At 37.4% G+C, this 14938-nt stretch overlaps 1 protein-coding gene across 1 annotated transcript; it reads right to left on the bottom strand.

Annotated features, from left to right (window-relative positions):
- Positions 1 to 8470: 8470 nt before the first annotated feature.
- LOC145136621 (putative protein phosphatase 2C 33) lies at positions 8471 to 10766 on the bottom strand. Its single transcript, XM_079070732.1, has 5 exons — positions 10241 to 10766; positions 9782 to 10153; positions 9583 to 9703; positions 9259 to 9482; positions 8471 to 9182 (listed from the first exon to the last, which is right to left on the bottom strand). The coding sequence occupies exons 1-5, from the start codon at positions 10487 to 10489 to the stop codon at positions 8748 to 8750; spliced, it is 1401 nt and encodes a 466-aa protein (XP_078926858.1). The 5' UTR covers positions 10490 to 10766; the 3' UTR covers positions 8471 to 8747.
- Between the last annotated feature and the right edge of the window lie 4172 nt (positions 10767 to 14938).

Here is a 14938-nt window from a genome sequence, read left to right as displayed (position 1 = left end):
TTGTTGTGAAATCGTTGACTGAAATGAAGATCCTCGAGTTGTTGCATGCGACACTTAACGGAATCCTATTATCAAATAAATACGTATATGTATCTAAATTAGCGATTTCGTTAGATAACGTGTTAGAGGTACACTTGAATTCGGTTGAGGAATGTTACCGGGACTTGATCGAATCGAAGAAGATGAGTTTTCAGCCAAAAACACCACTTAAAAGGTGTTTACGGTCGAAGAGGAGTTTACGGTTTCTAAAGGCTTGGACCGTAAACTCAAGAACAGAGTTTACGGTTTCTGAAGGCTTGGACCGTAAACTCAAGAACAGAGTTTACGGTTTCTGAAGGCTTGGACCGTAAACTCAAGAACAGAATTTACGGTTTCTGAAGGTTGGACCGTAAACTCAAGAACGGGGTTTACGGTTCTTGAAGGTGGACCGTAAACTCAGGAAAAATGGTTCTGATTGCTGATTTCGAAAAGATAATCGTTTCCAGGCGTTCCCAAGTGACTCCAAACGTGGTTTCTCGATGATTTCCGAAGTTTGAAGGCGTTTTGAGTGTTTACGGTTAAGGTTCTTAGAGAGAGAAGGAGAGAGTATTTGGCCATAAATGTTCTAATGAAGGTGGAGGCATCGTATTTATAGGGGTGTTGTGGGGGGTCCACTCTTCACTGACCGTAAACAGGTTTACGGTCGTAAACGAGTTTACGGCCGTAATCTCATTTAGACCGCAAATGCTTGGTTTTTTTTTTTGAGATATTCGGGTTTCCGCGCGATTTTTGGTTCCAACTCGTAAATAATTTAATTAAATATAACTAGATTATTTTCTAAACCAAAAAGTTTGACGGAAAAGTTAGCAAATTCGAAATTTTATTAACAAAACTCGCGTAACAGAAACGGACAAAGTTTCGGGTTGTCACACCTTTGTTGTCATTGGGGATTTGTCTGCTGTCTTGGATACAAAGCATCGTCCTTTCACTTCGAATTCCTCGTCATCTGAGTCCTCCTCTATTTTCGCATACATTGCTCCATGTATTGGATTCCTCATTTCTTCATCGTCTAATCCGGATGACCAGATTTGATACGTTCCATCTTCATCCTCATGTTCACCTTTTGCAACCAATGACAAGTTTTTGGCTTTTTCACGAACCTCCTCAAGCTTCTCAGCATAATACGCCTCATCTTTAACTTTATTCTTCCTCTCATCCTTCTTTCGAAGCATACAATCATTCGCAAGATGATTAGCTCCGTTGCAATAATGACAATCTACACCAGCATCACCTTTCAGCTTTTTCTCGATTTTTCCTTCAGACATTTTCGAATCTTTCTTCTCAATTTTCTTTTTCTCCTCAACAACAGTTTTACTCAAAGCATTTCCTTTTACCTCAGCAAGCTTAGTCTTCGAATTGAACGGCTTTTTGAAAAACTTCTTAACACGATTATTCGAGTAAAAAGCTATCGTCTCATCATCCGAATTCATGATGAATCCTTCTTCTTCCTCAGAATCACCATTTTCAGCTTCTTTCTCAGATATCTTTGACACAAGTGCCAATGGACCTCCCAAATTCAGCTTCGTCTCCTCAGCAATTTCATTTACCTCAGTTTCGTGTGTCTTCAACTGATTGTACAAGTCATTGAGAGTTGATGTATCAAAACTTTGTTGATTCTTCACCATCATACTTACGCTTCTCCATTCTTTTCGAAGACCCATCACAAAAATGAGATTGAATTCCATTGAAGTCCTGGTAATTCCATAGCGATTACAACGATATATTAACTCGTTCAGTCGATCATAGTAGACTTCAATTGTTTCACCTTCTTTTTGTCTGAAATCTTTCAGCTCAACCAAACACTGTTTGACTAAATTGATTTTCGTCTTCTCACTTCCTTGAAACTTATCTTTCAGATTGTTCCAGATCTCCTTTGCAGTTGTACAACTCCTTACATAGTTGTACACAACTGGAGGTAAAGCTCCTCGCAATTCTCTTATACACCTTTTCTCCAGTTTCTTCAGACGATCAGTTTGATTATCAACAACAGAACTTGTAGTAGATGAACCAATTGCTTGAACAGTCACTGGAACATTAACATTTCCAGTGATACATGACCATAATTCTTCATCAAGACCATTCAGATAATCCTGCATACGATCAGCCCACTGATCATAGTATTCAGGGATTAGCATTGGAATTTTGGTTGATGATCCTAACAGATAAGAAAACGAGGTCATCGAATTGAGATTGAAACTTGTCATTGTTGTACGGAAGTTGATTTTGAAAATTCTTAAGAAGATTTGGAAATTTGAAAACAAACTAGTTGAATCAAATCGGAATTGCTAGAAGAACACTCGATTCAACAATTCAAATGCAGAATCAAATCACAGACTAAGATCTAGACAAATTTTTCACGATCAAAAAGTGCGGAAACTTTCAAACCAAAAATTTGATTCAAAAACTTTTTGAATGGATGAAAATCAGATCACAGATGTGATTCCTGCTTTGATACCAATTGATGTATCAAAGAATCGAGTTTAAACGAATCAGAGTATCAAATCAATTAAGAATGCGAGATTGAACACCAGATGTAAATATGATCTTGTTTCAGCTCTATTACGCTTTCGAATGTTAATAGAGAACAAAGACAGGTCTGTAAAAACTCTTATCTAACTCTAGTAAATATCCCTATTTATAGGGAACCGAAAGCGTACAAAAAATATACTAAGGCATATACACTAACGCTTCGAACGATAAGCGCCTTAGTAAAATACATAACAAAACATTCGAAGAGATAAAAATACAATTCGACTTATTACAACAATTCGACCCTTACATCCATATTTAACATTATTACTCTAAACATGCTAAATGCATATTCATAAACATATTTTACATAAATGGTCTTATTACAAAAGATTGGATACAAACAGACTAACGAGGTTTTTACAAAGTTTTATATATTACATAACTTCCCAAGAATCTATACACTAAATACAAACGCTATAATATTATATATTCTAAGTCTTCTAACAGTACATAACTATATTGGATGCTTATCACCTGCAATAATTAAACACCGAGAGGGATAAGCGGTGACGCTTAGTGAGTTCAAAAATAGATACAATATAACGTTATGCCATATATATACCAATATGACAGAAGCAAAGAGGAACAAAGAACAACAAAGGCATATGTGAATCATGTGACAAGCTTTCCATATCAACAAATGATCGATTCAAAGATTTACAATCAATGAGATACAACAATTTCAACTTGATATAGATCAATAGGACTTCAGCCCAAGTGGCACAGAAAATAAACGATTTCTGAATTAACATTTTGCTAGAATTTACAGGCTTTCAGCCCTATCCAGCATTCTGTCAATGCCAAAGTGATGCTTACTCATTCACTTCATGGTCAAATGCTACATACCAATACCCAAGTGATGCTTAGTCATTCACTTTGTGGTCAAAGGTATAGCTCATTTTCATAATAACCCGGGAAAGCACATTGCACATATAACACATAACATACAATTGTTCCTATAATTTGAACTCACCGTGAAATAATCGGAGGTTAAAATAGTAATTTCGGCAGCACTTCGTTTCTATAATTAACTTTCTTCGATGAAAACCGGGAGCTTTATTGAAAACCGGGCCTTGCGAGGGTTGAGCTTCAAACCGAAAATATAAATTTCTCGGGGTCTTCGGACACTTCGGGACGTTTTTCGGGTGTTAGGTATAATCCCGGGGCTTCGGTGGATGTTGGTATAGCTTAAAAATGGATTTAGGGGTAAAAAGTGTGAAATTTCCAAACAAAACTGGGAGGGTTCGCACCTCCCCTTATATAAGGTGTGAGGCTTCTGATCTGGAGGAAAGGAGGGACACGCGTCTCGCATGCGAGGGGCCAGGCGTCGGATCTCGGGCTCGCCACCGAAGCAACACGCGTCAGCAGCTGTTTGGGCCGCGCTTCAGACTCGAGAAGAATGCAACGCACGTCGGACATGGGGCGTCTGCGAGGAGCGGGTGACGTGGCCGATTCTAGACCGTGTGTATGCGAAAGTTCTCGGATTTTGTGCCCCAAACTTCAAAAATTCATAACTTTCGCATAAGAGCTCCGTTTTCGATGTTCTTTATATGCACGCGTAGGTGAGATTATACTCTACAACTTTCGTTTAGACTCCGTCGGCTAATTTTGAATTTATTTTTAATATTATTATTTTTAACAGATCGGGACAGGAAAATCCGTTAAAAATTCATAACTTCTTCATCCGACGTTCGTTTTCGTCTGTCTTTTTACCGTTGTACTACTATTGATGAGACCTTCGATTATCCTTTTGTTTGTGTCGGCTAAAAATCACTCGATCTTTATTTCGAGTTTTTAGTTGTATACTGCTATATTGAATCTTTAGAAAAAAATCATAACTTCTTCATACGAAGTCGGATTTGGACGTTCTTTTTATGAAAGTTCTCGGTTTAACGAATACTACGAATTTCATTTAGATCACAAAGGCTAAAAAGTAGTTTATCAAAAACTCACTTTTTACGCTAAATAGTGTTTTGCCGGTTTTGTAGCGGATCTTCGATTCGTCATAACTTCTTCGTTATAACTCGGATTTCGATGAGGTTTTCGCCTTAACGTTTCTAACGAGATAATTTACAACTTTCAATAACATTATTTTTACTTATTTCCAACTTCAATTTTACATTTTCGTTAATTTCAATATTTGACTTTTGATTGGAATCTCATAAGACTTCCAATACATTTCGAGTGATATTATTCATTTTAAGCTAATAAGCTTTATAAAACACGATAATCGAACAAGGTTATTAACATGTATGTTACATTGGGACGTCCCAAGTGACTTGTATCTCAGATCTAGGACCTAGAAAGGGTTCCATGGCATAAAGGTGCAAACTTTATGACCATGGAAGCCCCATGCAAGCATATGAGTAAGTTTATGGTCTTTTTATCCCTAAAAGACCATGCATGGAAGGGAAGTTCGAAGCTTTATGTGTCCAACAGAGCCTAAGACCTTAGATCTGGGTTTGTATGAGTGGATTTGAGATTATATGGCCTTTTGGACAAGATTCATGTTTTATAGGAATTAGGGTTTTGTCTAAACCCTTTTAGAAGAGCTAAGAATGGGTAAAGTTGGAAACTTTACCCTTAGGAGGGCCTTTCCAGTGGACAGACGAGCTAAGAGCCTTGGATCTAGGAGATAGGGGCTTAATTTGTTAAGATGGCCAAACAGACAGAAGGACTCGTCGAGTCCATAAGGGAACTCAACGAGTCGTATCGTGTTATCCTGATTACAGTTAGTAGAACTTGACGAGTCTGTCGAAGGACTCGACGAGTGGATGAGCCAAGTCGCGACTAAGCAGCCCGATAGAACTCGACGAGTCGGTGGAACGACTCGGCGAGTTGAATCGTATTTTTACTATTTCTGAGTTATAGAACTCGACGAGTTGATAGGTTGACTCGGCGAGTTGGTCAACCCAGAATGTTGACTTTGACCAGAGCGTTGACCTTGACCAGGGGTAAAATGGTCATTTTACCCTATGAAGAGTTATCAGTTTTTGATTAAGTATTATTATGGAATTATAGCCGAAGAGTCGCCGGAGCAGCAGACAGGGATTCCTCACTCGAGTTCAGCATTCAGTTTAAGAGGTGAGTCTTCTCCTATAGGAACGGGTCTAAGGCACCAAGGCCGGTCCATTTATGTGTGATTATATGTGTCGAGGTTAGCGCGATGTAGGTTTTATGTTCCAGACTCCGGTCTGATGCCGGGTGGGGCCCGATGCAGTTAGAATGCTTGATGTCTTTGTGATTCTTGCATGTGTCTAATTATGTGTTCCGGACTTTGGTTCGATGTCGGGGCAAGCCCGAGGAATGTTAGCTTTCATGTTATGTTTATGTTTATGTTCATGATATACTTGTTGATATGATATGTATACCGGACTTTGGTCCGATGTCGGGCGGGGCCCAAGTTATGCCGGACTTCGGTCCGATGTCGGGCGGGGCCCGGTGCCCGACTTGACCGATGCTGGGCGGGGCCCGATGCAGTAGGCTAGGCCCAGTATGTGATTATGTGTATGGTCTGTGGTAGCTTGGGGAAACTCACTAAGCTTCGTGCTTACAGATTTCAGTTTTGGTTTCAGGTACTTCCACTAGCAAGGGGAAGGGCTCGGGATGATCGCATGGCACACACCACAGTTTCAGCCTGGGATTGTTTTAGACTCTGATGATTACTTATATGATATTGATACATTATTTGCATGATGTTTTTGAGATACATGGTTCTTGTTTTATTATGATGATGGATGTTTTATGGTTTAAATAATGGTTTTAAAACAAAAATTTTGGACCGTATTTTTGGGATGTTTTAGAATGGTCAAGAATCAATCTTCTTAACCTTGCTAGAATCCTCTGATGTTTTCATCTCTCATCTGGGCTTAAGGTCAATTTCTCAAAAAGTAAAGTTTTAGTGTTGGGGTTAATCAGAATGAAATCATATCATTTGCTCAATTTCTCCACTTCCAAGCATCTTCATTCCCATTCACCTATTTGGGCTTACCGGTGGGTGCCAACAGGTCACCCATTAAATATGGGGCTCCCATCACTGAAAAATTCCAACGGACTGTCGTCATGGAAAGCTAACACGTTATCATTTGGAGGAAGGATTACACTTCTTAATTCGGTGCTTGGGAGTCTACCGATATTTTATTTCTCAATGTTCAAAGCGCCTTTAAAGGTGATTGAGGACTTAGAAAGAATAAGGAAGAAGTTCTTATGGGGCGGAAGCAACTCGGGTTCTAAGATATGTTGGATAGCATGGGACAATGTATTAACTCCAAAAAAATTTGGAGGCCTAGGAGTACTAAGTTTGAGAGCTGCCAACCTCCCACTGCTTTCTAAATGGTTGTGGCGATTGAAAACAGAACCATCTGCCCTTTGGTCAAAGGTGATTGTCTCAATACATGGAATGGTGAGATCCTAGAAGATGTTTCCTGTCAGATTGGCGGTTTCTGGGGTTTGGAAGAATATTGTAAGTATTACAACTAATTTCCAGGTTCATAACATTGATTTGCAAGCCCTTTTTAAAAAAGAATTTGGGTGTGGGAAACTGACATCATTTTGGTATGAAAAATGGTTGGGTAATTATACTTTGAAAGAGAAATACCCATCTGTGTTTAAATTAGAATCCATAAAACAATGCACAGTTATGGATAGATGCACCAAATCAGATGGCGTACCTCTTTGCTTATGGAGTTAGAGTCGGCTGCCCAGATCTTTGATTGAACTGGATGAGCTAAACTGATGTACACCGGAGATTAATGTGACTGTCTTCCATAACTCGAATGACACTTGGAAATGGCTCGACAACTTGGACGGAAAGTTCTCTGTGAGCTCTCTCATAGGTTTGTGGGAATCTAATGTATGCACTCCGTTAGCATATAAACATTTTTGGAATAAATTGGTCCCAATTAAGATCAACTTCTTCGGATGGAGATCTGTGTTGAACCATTTACCCTCCAACATGGATCTGGAAAAGCGAGGTGTTAGAATGGACTCGATGTTGTGTGAATCTTGTGGGTTGGAGGTGGAATCTTCCATTCACATTCTACTTGATTGTCGATGGGTAAAGGAGATTTGGCTCTTAATACAAACATGGTGTGATGTGAATGTAACTCATCCCACATCAACTGAAAATCTTCTCTCTCAAGAAAAAACACAATTACTTTCAAAGGGCATCTCACCAAAAGGTCTTGCATGCTATCTTTCTAACTGCCCTATGGGGAATATGGAGAGGAATGAATGATTTGATCTTCAACAAACTACACTCATCTCCATTAAAGGTTTTTGAAGACATAAAAACATTGGCTTTCTTATGGATTAAAAATAAAGGGAATGGTTTTGTCTTGAACCGGGAATCGTGGTGTATTTTTTTCTTTGTCGCACATGTAGTTTGGTTTTATCTCGTTCTGTTTCTTGTTTCTCTGTTCCTCTAGCTTCTTGCTAGTGGTTTAATAAATATTTTGCTGTTAAAAAAAATGAGTTTCCTAAAAAAACATGTTTTTGTCACTTCTTTAAAGCTCCATTTTTTCCCTTGCCAAAAAGTGATTTCAAAAGGGTTTTTTCTAAACATCTTTTTAACTTATTGATATTTCCAAAAAGTTAAACTTATTGATTTTTCTAAAAAGTTAACTTAACATGTAAATTTAAAAAGCAATCTTAAACACCTAAGTAATTAGCAAACAAACAACTTTGTTGTCTTCATAAACGTTCTAAGTAAAACCTTTTCAGTGATTTGATTGCCTTTATAAAAATAACATATTTCACTTGGTATTTGACCTCCTACTCAGTAAGATATTGAACATATACGAATTAAATCCCGATACAAATATTTCACTCACCAAATTCGAAATCTATATTACGAAAACATTAAACGAATTCAGATTGACTCAGAAAAACACAAAACCTCTGATGTAACAATATTATTTTGGTTAACAAATGACACAGTTTGAATATAACAAAAAATAATAAATAAAAAACAGAAAACAAAATATACCCAAGAAGAGCTGGTTTTACAAAATTACGATTCTGCCCCAACGCTCTAATATAGTCGAGGCTTTTTGTTCTTTAATCTTTTTTCCCTTTTCAATTTTCAGTTTTTTTAATCAAACAAACCACAACAATGAACAAAAAATCAAAACGCATCCGAAAATAAATTTCCAAGAATCCGTCCGTCTCTGTCGTCTTCAATTGGTCTTTTTGTTTCCCGGTGGCTGTTTTCCGGCCTCCTCCGGCACGAACCGCGGCAAAGTTAACAATGTGTTGACACGTGCCACGCCTTCAAGGGCAGACCAGTCAATTCCACCTTCCGTCTCCATCGTCGACTGGTCCTCGTCTAGCGTTCCCGCCAGCTCATCATCTGCATCGGCTCCTTCTTCCGCCGCCAAAGAGATCGGCTCCTTTTTATCCACCAGATCAGCGGCGGAAGCCGTCGAGATATTATTGTTCGAATGCGGGGAAAGAAAAAGGCAAACGACTGCACAATCATCCACTTTAGAAGTCGGATACCTGTACTTCCATGCCCGCACCGCCGCCTCAACCACCGCCCTAGCCGCACATGAACGTGATTCAGCAGAAGCTACGATGTCCACAACGTCTTTGTTCGTAAGCACATCCCAGATCTGTCAATCGTTTTCAAATAAAAAACATGAAAAACTGATTGGAAATGGTGAGAAATTAAGGATTTGTAAATTGTACCCCGTCTGATGCTAAGACGACGAATTGATCGTTTTGTGTTAAACGGCGGTAGAAGATATCGGGAACGGAGATGAGGCCGAAATCCTTGAGGCAAAAATCGCCGAATGCACGCGCCATGGCTAAACCTGGTGAATCGTTATTGGGTAGCCAAACCCTAGTCACCTCCGGTTCATCTTGAAGAGCGAAAACACGACCTTTGCATCTACGGATTCGTTCTGCTTCAGCTGAAACAATCAATCAATCATTTTGATTTAAGCTCTCATCAAATTAGCAACTCCAAATGCATTTGATTCTGAATCAAAAACAGAGAAAAGAGAAAGGAACCTGGAAGATTTGGTTTCAAATCCACAGTCAACTGAACAGCAACTAGAGAATTACTTTTATTATCTCTTGTACACAATATCGCTCTCGAGTCTCCAACATTTCCAATTACAAGATCATGACCCTACAACAACAAACAAAAAAATCATTCACTATCAATTTCAAATCCAACAAAAAAACTATAAACTTTTTCATATCATACCTGTTTAATCAAAGTCACTGCAGTTGTCCCACTACAGAAGCAATCGATATTTGCATACATTCTGAGTTCCCTATCCATGACTTTAAACGCCTTCAAAAACGTGTCCTTCAAGGACTGTAATTTCTCAGGATTCTTATTGATTTCAAGATCCATGAGAAGCCTGGAATCATCATCACCAGTTAATGGAGTTTCTACTTCATGATTAAGGTTGACTTCTCGTAGGACATCATTACTTCCCTTTATATTCAGTTCCCAATGTGCACTCAGCTTTAAAGGAAGAGAGTCCCTCACTCTTTTTGCAACCATATGACCAAACGGCCCATGCCCATCAAAAACACCACAGAACACCGTGTCTGTTCTTGATCCAAAATTCTAAAAAATAAATAAATAAATAAACAATCAGAATCATATAATCAAAGAAGAATCATGGAAGAGAATGAGAGATAGATAGGGGCAAACCTCCCAAACAATCATGGCGTCCTGATTGGTACCCTTTTTGCCTTGTTGGGTGAAGAGTGATGCGGCCTGACTAGATCCGTTTAAGAACATTCTTCCGGGAATCCGGTGGAGGTGCTCCTCCCTCTGGGAATTGAAAGAAGAGCTCCGGGAGGTTTTTTTCTTAGCGTTTTTCCTCTTTCTGATACTGAAAGTCGGTGATGGAGAGCTTGGGTGAGGGCTCCTGCTTTCTCCGGATAAGCAGGACCCCATCCTTAGGGCCCTGATAATACTCAATATGCACTCCAGAACAGCCGTGCAACCAAACCCCCTATTTTCAGTTGATGGATCCGTTACAGATCCTTTTACAGACACGAAACCCTTCGTGTTTGCGTCGTTCCTCTGAATCAACAATTCATCTACAGATTCTCGTGCATTAAGATACGGATGATTCTTTGGATTTCGAAGATGATACTCATTTGATATCAACAACAAATCAGATGTATGATGAAGAAGGAAGATATATATCGAGAGAAAAAGGAGTGTACCGATTCAATCTACCAAGAGAGAAACAGATCCAACATGCAAACAAATCAAATCAAATCACCTTTTCTCTCCCAAAACCAAAACCATAAGAGATGCAGAAGGAAATGGAATCGATCAATTTAGGTATTCAATCAACAATTCACGGAATAATCTTTTCAAGTCGAGGATTTGTTGGAACTTTGGGTTTGGAGCAATTGGAACTGATTGAAAACAAGTCGAATTGAAATGAAAGCAGTGTGTACCTCAGATCAAAGGATTGAGAGAAGGTAATATAATGAAATAGATAGATATAAATTACTGGTATGCAGATACAACACAGGTATACATCTATAATTAATGAGATGAGTGGTCAAATGAGGAAAGTATGTATGTATGTGGATTGTGGATTACATACATATATATATATAATTTAATGTATAAAGAAAGAAAGAAGGAAGGAAAGAGGGCCGGGATATGATTGAATATATGAAGAAGTAAATGTTTGGAAAAGGATAAAATTTGAAGAAAGATCCAAAAATGGGGGTGGGGGTGAGATAGAATCGCAATCGCAGGGAGGGAGGGAAGGAGAGAATTAAGATCGGAAAAAACGCACTGTCATCAATGAGTGAGTGAGAGATGTAAAAATTAAAAAAGACGAGAATCCTTACCTTCTCGTGTGAATACGTAGACCGTGTCTCATGGCCGCTAGATGGACTGGATGATGGATCTATCATCTATCTACCCAAAATCCATGTATTTATCCTTTATGTAAAAACTATAGGGGGGCATTTCACATTTGTATTGAAAAAAAAAATCTGTTTAAATCTAAAAAAAATATTTCATAAAAAACCATTATATATATTTTTATCTTTTTATTCCACTATTTTAGCAAGTTTATCATTAATCTTCTAATTTTTTATATTTCTCGATAAAACTCTTAATTTTTATTTTTTATTTTAAGAAAACTCTTACATATGACATTTTTTCGGCCAATCTCATAACTTTTTTTGTATTTAAGGTGTTTTTGATAGTTTTCAATATTAAAATACGAAGAAAACATTTAATTTTTGTCAAAAAAAAGAAAGGATATCTGAAAATGCATATTAAATTTTATTTGAAGAATGTTCGATGATTATAACAGGTGAAAAACAATGGTTTAAGTTTGATTCATATTTTAGAATATTTTTAGGATCAAAACAGAATGACAACTTCCAAACATTGATTTATGTTTGAATATAATTTTAGCTTTCATGTTTTCTTTGTTAGAAATATTTTCAATCTCAAAAATAATTTAATCCATAATAATCTCATTAGATTCATTTGAGACTTTTTTTTCATTAATAGTAACATATATAACAAATTTTTTTTTTTTTGGAACGACGACATGTCTCAACGGAAACCTCATCGTATTATTTCAACGAAGACACCGAGATCGAATCATTCAATAGGGCAGAGACGACCCCATAGGAATTCCAGAGAGATTCTCCACATGAGGAAATATTTTTTAAAGAGTGCTTGCGAGAGTCGAACTCCCAACCTCCATGTAACGTCCCAAAAATAATGACATAAAATTTTCTCTTTTAGTTCAATAAATCGTTAATACATAACATCTCCATAAAACCGAGGTAATCAAGATTTAGCAAAACATCACTAAATCAGAATAATTCACAGAATGCGGAAACATGTTGTGTGTGCCCTACAACCATCCCGAGCTCTTCCATTTGAAAACTGAAGTACCTGAAACATAAACTGAAAACTGTAAGCACAGAGCTTAGTGAGTTCCCCAATATACCACACACCATACATGACTTATCACATAACGGGCCCCGCCCACTAAGATACCGGCCCCGCCCACACTTGCATAACGGGGCCCCTCCCACACTTGCATAACGGGCCCCGCCCACTGAGATGCGAGCCCTGCCCACACTCACATAACGGGCCCCGTCCACTGAGATACGGGCCCCGCCCACTAAACATATAACCATATAATCATATAACATTCAAACATATGCGGAAATCACAAAGATAATAGCATACTGCACAATCATTGGGCCCCGCCCACATACAAATCACATATGCATAAACCGATACTGTCACACCCCAAAACCGGAACGGCGGAAACGTTCGGGGATGGAGGACGTCATGTTTAGTATCACAAGACATGTATCATAGTAAGCAAGTAATGAACAACCATTTCATTAGAAAGAAAGTGTTTACAAAGTGTGTGTTCACAAAACTAAGAATACATATGCAAATAACAAAACAAGACTTGAAGCTATACTGCTCCATCTTCTGATTTCCCAGAGCGAGTACCTGTCTACTAGTTTCCTGAGAATACAAGTTATTTGAAAGAGTTGATCAGCAATTAAGCTGGTGAGTTCATAAGATTTTAGTGATGTAAGTAAGTTGTAGAAAGTTGTTGAAAAATGTAGTTGAAATGTAGTAAGTTATAAGTTCTGTTTAGAAAAGTTCGTTTGTTCCTCTAGAAAATCCTATATTTCCTACTTTGATGAAAGATACGTAAAAATGATTCTACAAACCTTTCTATGAGTACTAAATGGATACAAGTTATATAAAACTCAGAGTAAACAAACAATCGACTGTGCGCATCTGCCCTAAGCCCACAACCAAACAAGGAACAGGAAGTAAGGCGGATAGCACACATCCCATTGTTTGTTAGTTCATTGTTGTATATAACCCTGGCGTATTCACTTGTTACTCATGGAGTTAATTGTAATAGTTCCTTTATATTTAATGAAAATATTCTTTAAGAAAACCCTTATTTCTTATAATAAAATGGTGACCACAGTGATTACTTCTATAATCACTTAGTTTATACTGGCTATATATGATCTAATATCGAATAGATAGTTAATTGGGTGAATCTGCCCTAAGCCCACAACCAAACAAGGAACAGGAAGTAAGGCGGAAAGCACACATCCAACTATCTGTTGGGTATTAATGATATATAACCATGATGTATAAACTAAGGTATTATAGAGTCAATCACCTAAAGTCCTTTAAGTTTATACTGGTTTAATAAAATGTATTAAACCCTTTACTGGAAATTTCTAGTTTTGAATACCAAAAGTTCTGATTTGGAAAGTATGTTTTGTACTAGAAAACTGTGCGTTGACTTTGTGTATAAACTTAAAGGACTTTAGGTATACTGAACCTATATATATCTAAAATCGAATAGATAATAGAGTGGGTGAATCCGTTCCAAGCCCACAACCAAACAAGGAACAGGAAGTGAAGCGGAGAACACACATCCTATTATCTGTCGGATCCTATTGTTATATATATATATATATATATATATATATATATATATATATATATATATATATCCTTTGATGTATACATTAAGGAATCATAAGGTTAGCATTATGGTCCCTTTCTACTGAATGTACTAGACTCGACTGTTCTGTTTGTCGTTTGTAAAATGTAAGTTTTCCCTAGTTTATAACTATCTTAACTCGAAAATAGTTTGCATTTGACTTTCAAGTGGTACTGTCACTTTATGAAAGAAATGGGAATGTAAGTACACAGTTGCCGTTTAAAATGACATACGGATGTACTGATGACCTTAAAACATGTTTGTTTTATAATGGTCATAATGTGAAGGCTAGAACCCCTACTATACGCTCTCCTTGTCTAGAGATTAAGGGAACCAAACGCGACCTCTGCAATCCATTGCAAGCCATGTAATTCACATTAAAGTTATATGATCATGTATACCCAATATAACTATCACCTTTTTTTTAGAACAATGAGTTAGTGATTCATTGGTATAATTAGATCATGTAGTAGTTCCATGCTATAACAACTTAATATGTTTGCTCTGTTTCTCATATAATATGTTCGTTCTGTTATTGTGTATTGTATCTAGTATGAACTGAATCTCTAAACTATACCCATTATAGTTTACTAATGTTTTACTTGAACTGAAAGAACCCATTTCTATACTTTCATATTTCTGAAAGACCCAAACTTTCATACTTGACAATATAGTTATTCCAAAACATGCTACATGAATATTTATAAAATAATATTTTTACATTGATAAAGTCATTAGAAAAGATTGGATACAAACCGACTATGTTTTAAGATTTTACATAACTATATTGTCAAGTATGAAAGTTTGGGTCTTTCAGAAATATGAAAGTATAGAAAGGGGTTATTTCAATCATGGTA

This window comes from Lactuca virosa, chromosome 9 (genome assembly GCF_052849685.1).
Source record: "Lactuca virosa cultivar CGN04683 chromosome 9, Lactuca_virosa_CGN04683_v6, whole genome shotgun sequence".
Classification (NCBI taxonomy): Eukaryota; Viridiplantae; Streptophyta; class Magnoliopsida; order Asterales; family Asteraceae; genus Lactuca; species Lactuca virosa.
The sequence above is the reverse complement of the archived record's forward strand: the minus strand, read 5'-3'. Positions and strand labels throughout refer to the sequence as shown.

Coding starts and splice junctions, on each gene's coding strand:
- LOC145136621 (XM_079070732.1), bottom strand. CDS start 10,489: ATGGGGTCCTGCTTATCCGGAGAAAGCAGGAGCCCTCACCCAAGCTCT. Junction 10,154..10,240: donor ACGCCATGATTGTTTGGGAG/GTTTGCCCCTAT, acceptor TTTATTTTTTAG/AATTTTGGATCAAGAACAGA. Junction 9,183..9,258: donor TCGTCTTAGCATCAGACGGG/GTACAATTTACA, acceptor AACGATTGACAG/ATCTGGGATGTGCTTACGAA.